General features: G+C 42.5%; 1 protein-coding gene across 1 annotated transcript; it reads left to right on the top strand.

Moving 5' to 3' along the window:
* The first annotated feature begins 1,678 nt into the window (after positions 1-1,678).
* Positions 1,679-6,284, top strand: LOC128645780 (uncharacterized). Its single transcript, XM_053699015.1, has 2 exons — positions 1,679-2,682; positions 3,772-6,284. The coding sequence occupies exon 2, from the start codon at positions 4,136-4,138 to the stop codon at positions 5,228-5,230; it is 1,095 nt and encodes a 364-aa protein (XP_053554990.1). The 5' UTR covers positions 1,679-2,682; positions 3,772-4,135; the 3' UTR covers positions 5,231-6,284.
* The last annotated feature ends 270 nt before the right edge of the window (positions 6,285-6,554 follow it).

The following is a 6,554-nucleotide window of genomic DNA, read 5'->3' as shown; positions in this document are numbered from 1 at the left end:
TTTAGCCTAAACGAAGGAGTGTGAATTACAGACCCCTGAGGGCAGGTAGGCGCCACAGCCAGAGCTGTGGCGAGGTGCAGGGGATTGCTATATTATTTTTCAGAAACGTTTTTGAGTAGCGTTTTTTCCATAAAGGGTTAAGTCTACCTTGTGGTGCAATCTTAGCTGGCAAGATAAAACACATATATGCTAAAAATTTGATATTTACTACATTTTAAGGCAGTTTTGGAAAAATTGTTTGCTTTTTTACTCTTAAAGGGCTCAGTACCGTTTTTTTCAGATTGTTATTTTTTCACTAAATAAAGTGTTTTCAAGACTTTTTGTGGTTATTACTAGCCTGTTCAACATGTCTGACATTGAGGAAAGTCAATGCTCTACAGGGAGTGCAGAATTATTAGGCAAGTTGTATTTTTGAGGATTAATTTTATTATTGAACAACAACCATGTTCTCAATGAACCCAAAAAACTCATTAATATCAAAGCTGAATATTTTTGGAAGTAGTTTTTAGTTTGTTTTTAGTTATAGCTATTTTAGGGGGATATCTGTGTGTGCAGGTGACTATTACTGTGCATAATTATTAGGCAACTTAACAAAAAACAAATATATACCCATTTCAATTATTTATTTTTACCAGTGAAACCAATATAACATCTCAACATTCACAAATATACATTTCTGACATTCATAAACAAAACAAAAATGAATCAGTGACCAATATAGCCACCTTTCTTTGCCAGGAAACTCAAAAGCCTGCCATCCATGGATTCTGTCAGTGTTTTGATCTGTTCACCATCAACATTGCGTGCAGCAGCAACCACAGCCTCCCAGACACTGTTCAGAGAGGTGTACTGTTTTCCCTCCTTATAAATCTCACATTTGATGATGGACCACAGGTTCTCAATGGGGTTCAGATCAGGTGAACAAGGAGGCCTTGTCATTAGATTTTCTTCTTTTATACCCTTTCTTGCCAGCCACGCTGTGGAGTACTTGGACGCGTGTGATGGAGCATTGTCCTGCATGAAAATCATGTTTTTCTTGAAGGATGCAGACTTCTTCCTGTACCACTGCTTGAAGAACGTGTCTTCCAGAAACTGGCAGTAGGACTGGGAGTTGAGCTTGACTCCATCCTCAACCCGAAAAGGCCCCACAAGCTCATCTTTGATGATACCAGCCCAAACCAGTACTCCACCTCCACCTTGCTGGCGTCTGAGTCGGACTGGAGCTCTCTGCCCTTTACCAATCCAGCCACGGGCCCATCCATCTGGCCCATCAAGACTCACTCTCATTTCATCAGTCCATAAAACCTTAGAAAAATCAGTCTTGAGATATTTCTTGGCCCAGTCTTGACATTTCAGCTTGTGTGTCTTGTTCAGTGGTGGTCGTCTTTCAGCCTTTCTTACCTTGGCCATGTCTCTGAGTATTGCACACCTTGTGCTTTTGGGCACTCCAGTGATGTTGCAGCTCTGAAATATGGCCAAACTGGTGGCAAGTGGCATCTTGGCAGCTGCACGCTTGACTTTTCTCAGTTCATGGGCAGTTATTTTGCGCCTTGGTTTTTCCACACGCTTCTTGCGACCCTGTTGACTATTTTGAATGAAACGCTTGATTGTTCGATGATCACGCTTCAGAAGCTTTGCAATTTTAAGAGTGCTGCATCCCTCTGCAAGATATCTCACTATTTTTGACTTTTCTGAGCCTGTCAAGTCCTTCTTTTGACCCATTTTGCCAAAGGAAAGGAAGTTGCCTAATAATTATGCACACCTGATATAGGGTGTTGTCATTAGACCACACCCCTTCTCATTACAGAGATGCACATCACCTAATATGCTTAATTGGTAGTAGGCTTTCGAGTCTATACAGCTTGGAGTAAGACAACATCCATAAAGAGGATGATGTGGTCAAAATACTCATTTGCCTAATAATTCTGCACAGAGTGTATGTGTTTAGAAGCCATTGTGGAACCCCCACTTAAAATGTGTCCCTCATGTACTGAAAGGGCCTTACATTGCAAAGAACATATTTTAGGTGATAAAAGTATGTCTAGGGATGATTCTCAGTCTGAAGAGAATCCGGTTATGCCATCCAATTCTCCCCAAGTGTCACAACCTTTAACGCCCACTCAAGCGACGCCAAGTACTTCTAATGCGTCTAATTCTTTTACCCTGCAAGATATGGCTGCAGTTATGTCTACTACCCTTAAAAGGTATTATCTAAACTGCCGGGTTTACAGGGTAAGCGCAGTAGGTCCGGTATTAGAGTAAATGCAGAGCCCTCTGATGCTTTATTGGCCATCTCCGATGTACCCTCACAGTGTTCTGAGTTGGGGGTAGAGGAATTGCTGTCTGAGGGAGAACTTTTAGACTCAGGAAATGTGTTCTCTCAAACAGACTGACGTGACTGCCTTTAAATTTAAGCTTGAACACCTCCGCCTGTTACTCCGGGAGGTTTTAGCGACTCTGGATGATTGTGACCCTATTGTAGTACCACCAGAGAAATTGTGTAAAATGGATAAATATCTAGAGGTCCCTGCTTACACTATTGTTTTTCCGGTCCCTAAAAGGATTTCGGACATTGTTACTAAGGAATGGGATAGACCAGGCATTCCGTTCTCTCCCCCTCCTACTTTTAAGAAAATGTTTCCCATATCTGACACCATTCGGGATTCCTGGACGGTCCCTAAGGTGGATGGTGCTATTTCTACCCTGGCTAAGCGTACAACTATACCTATTGAGGACAGTTGTGCTTTGAAAGATCCTATGGATAAAAAATTAGAGGGTCTTTTAAAGAAATTGTTTATTCATCAGGGTTTTCTTCTACAACCTATAGCGTGCATTGTTCCAGTTACTACTGCAGCAGCTTTTTGGTTTGAGGCTCTAGAGGAGTCTCTTAAGATTGAGACCCCATTAGATGATATTTTGGATAGAATTAAGGCTCTCAAGCTAGCTAATTCTTTTATTACCGATGACGCTTTTCAAATGGCTAAATTAGCAGCAAAGAATGTAGGCTTTGCCATTCTAGCGCGTAGAGCGTTATGGCTTAAGTCTTGGTCTGCTGATGTTTCATCAAATCTAAACTTTTAGCTATTCCTTTTAAAGGTAAGACCCTATTCGGGCCTGAACTAAAGGAAATCATTTCTAACATTACTGGAGGTAAAGGTCACTCCCTTCCTCAAGACAGAACTGTTAAGATTAGGGCTAAACAGAATAATTTTCGTTCCTTTCGAAACTTTAAAGGTGGACCCTCTACTCCCTCCTCTGCTACAAAGCAGGAGGGGAATTTTGCACAATCCAAGTCAGTCTGGAGACCTAACCAGACCTGGAATAAAGGTAAACAGGCCAAGAAGCCCGCTGCTGCTACCAAGACAGCATGAAGGGGCAGCCCCTGATCCGGGACCGGATCTAGTAAGGGGCAGACTTTCTCTCTTTGCTCAGGCTTGGGCAAGGGACGTTCAGGATCTCTGGGCATTAGAAATCGTGACCCAGGGGTATCGACTAGAATTCAAGGAATTTCTCCCAAGAGGGAGATTTCATCTTTCACGTTTGTCTGTAGACCAGACAAAAAGAGAGGCGTTCTTATGCTGTGTAGAAGACCTATATACCATGGGTGTAATCTGCCCAGTTCCAAAACTAGAACAAGGGTGGGGGTTTTACTCAAATCTGTTTGTGGTTCCCAAAAAAGAGGGAACCTTCAGACCGATTTTAAATCTCAAATGCCTAAACAAATTTCATGCTACAAGCATTGAGGTATGTTCAGTCATTTTTTCTGGAGAGACTGTGGTATTTCAGAACTGGCTGACATAGTTCCCATAAGGGAAGGGGTATTACTGGAACCTGTATATTATGGGCTTGACACTGGTAACAATGTTTTGTTGGCACTGAAGGGTTTCACATGGCTTACATATATTAGATGGGTAATATGAAAAACTCACATGGCTTATGAAGGCAGTAAGCTCCAGCTCTGGTGGGCCTAAATTGAGAATTTAGCCTAAACAAAGGAGATAGTGAGAATTACAGACCCCTGAGGGCATGTGGGCGTAATGGGAATTATGCAGATTTATCTCCTCTGATAAATCTGGATCTAGAGACCAGAGACTCTCCTCTTTGGTGGTTGTCACAGGATCATCTGTCCCAGGGAATGTGCTTCCGCAGGCCAGAATGGGTCATAGTGACGACGGACGCCAGCCTCTTGGGCTGGGGTGCAGTCTGGAATTCCCTGAAGGCTCAGGGTGTTTGGACTCAGGAGGAGTCCCTACTACCAATAAATATTCTGGAACTGAGAGCAATATTCAACGCGCTTCAAGCGTGGCTTCAGTTGGCTTTGGCCAAATTCATAAGATTCCAGTCGGACAATATCACGACTGTAGCATATATCAATCATCAGGGGGGAACAAAGAGTTCTCTACCGATGACGGAGGTTTCCAAGATAATTCGATGGGCAGAGACTCACTCTTGCCATCTATCAGCAATCTATATCCCAGGAGAACTGGGAAGGGGATTTTCTAAGTTGTCAGACTTTTTACCCGGGGGAGTGAGAGCTCCATCCGGAGGTGTTTGCGGCATTGATCCGTCAATGGGGCACACCGGAATTGGATCTGATGGCATCTCGTCAGAATGCCAAACTTCCTTGTTACGGGTCCAGATCAAGGGATCCCCAAGCAGTACTGATAGATGCTCTAGCAGTACCTTGGTCGTTCAACCTGGCTTATGCGTTTCCTCCTTTTCCTCTCCTACCTCGTCTGATTGCCAGAATCAAACAGGAGAGGGCTTCGGTAATCCTGATAGCGCCTGCGTGGCCACGCAGGACTTGGTATGCAGATCTAGTGGAAATGTCATCTCTGACCCCGTGGAAACTGCGACTGAGACAGGACCTTTTAATCCAAGGTCCATTCCAACATCCAAATCTAAATTCTCTGCAGCTGACTGCCTGGAGATTGAACGCTTGATTTTATCTAAGCGTGGATTCTCTGAGCCGGTCATTGATACTTTGATTCAGGCTCGCAAGCCTGTCACTAGGAAAATTTACCATAAGATATGGCGTAAATATCTTTATTGGTGCGAATCCAAGGGCTACTCATGGAGTAGAGTTAGGATTCCTAGGATTTTGTCCTTTCTCCAAGAAGGATTGGAGAAGGGGCTATCAGCTAGTTCCTTAAAGGGACACATTTCTGCTTTGTCAATTTTACTACATAGACGTCTGGCGGATGTCCCAGACGTTCAGTCTTTTTGTTAGGCTTTAGTCAGAATCAAGCCTGTGTTTAAACCTGTTGCTCCGCCATGGAGTTTGAATTTAGTTCTCAATGTTCTTCAAGGGGTTCCGTTTGAACCCATGCATTCCATAGATATTAAGCTTTTATCTTGGGAAGTTTTGTTTTTAGTTGCTATCGCTTCTGCTCGAAGAGTTTCTGAGCTTTCTGCGTTCCATTGTGACTCGCCTTATCTTATATTCCATTCTTATAAGGTGGTTTTGCGTACTAAACCTGTATTCCTTCCTAAGGTTGTTTCAAATAAGAATATTAATCAGGAAATTGTTGTTCCTTCTTTGTGTCCTAATCCTCCTAAGAAGGAGCGTCTGTTACATAACTTGGACGTGGTTCGTGCCTTGAAGTCTTACTTACAAGCGACCAAGGATTTCCGTCAAACATCTTCTCTATTTGTTGTCTATTCTGGAAAGCGTAGGGGTCAAAAAGCTACGGCTACCTCTTTCTTTTTGGCTGAGAAGCATCATCCGTTTGGCATACGAGACTGCTGGACAGCAGCCTCCTGAAAAAATTACAGCTTTTTCTACTAGAGCGGTGGCTTCCACATGGGCTTTTAAAAACGATGCTTCTGTTGAACAGATTTGTAAGGCTGCTACTTGGTCCTCCCTTCATACTTTTTACAAATTTTACAAATTTGATACTTTTGCTTCTTCTGAGGCTTTTTTGGGAGAAAAGTTCTTCAAGCAGTGGTGCCTTCCATTTAGGTATCTGTCTTGTCCCTCCCGTTCATCCATGTCCTGTTGCTTTGGTATTGTATCCCACAAGTAAGGATGAATCCGTGGACTCGTCGTATCTATTAGAAGAAAAGGAAATGTATGCTTACCTGATAAATTGATTTCTTCTACGATACGACGAGTCCACGGCCCTCCCTGTCATATTAGACAGATTATATTTTTGTTTTCAAACTTCAGTCACCTCTGCACCTTTTAGCTTTTCTTTTCTCTTCCTATACCTTCGGTCGAATGACTGGGGGTGGAGAGAAGGGAGGAGCTATATATACAGCTCTGCTGTGGTGCTCTTTGCCACTTCCTGTTAGCAGGAGGATAATATCCCACAAGTAAGGATGAATCCGTGGACTCGTCGTATTGTAGAAGAAATCAATTTATCAGGTAAGCATAAATTTCCTTTTTTTACCTCCAATCCAGTTGAAATAAACCAGCTGATTTATGACCTCACTTTATATATATATATATATATATATACACACTGTATATAAAATTTGAAGTTCAAGTCGAACACAAAGGTGTTAGAAACAGTAGTCGAAAAATATAGCCTATAATTAAAAGATCGCAAATA

This window comes from Bombina bombina, chromosome 1 (genome assembly GCF_027579735.1).
Source record: "Bombina bombina isolate aBomBom1 chromosome 1, aBomBom1.pri, whole genome shotgun sequence".
Lineage (NCBI taxonomy): Eukaryota > Metazoa > Chordata > Amphibia > Anura > Bombinatoridae > Bombina > Bombina bombina.
This window is presented reverse-complemented; position numbering and strand designations above follow the sequence as displayed.

What these genes read in the sequence shown, in the direction of transcription:
- LOC128645780 (XM_053699015.1), top strand. Translation starts at nt 4,136, where the DNA reads ATGTGCTTCCGCAGGCCAGAATGGGTCATAGTGACGACGGACGCCAGC.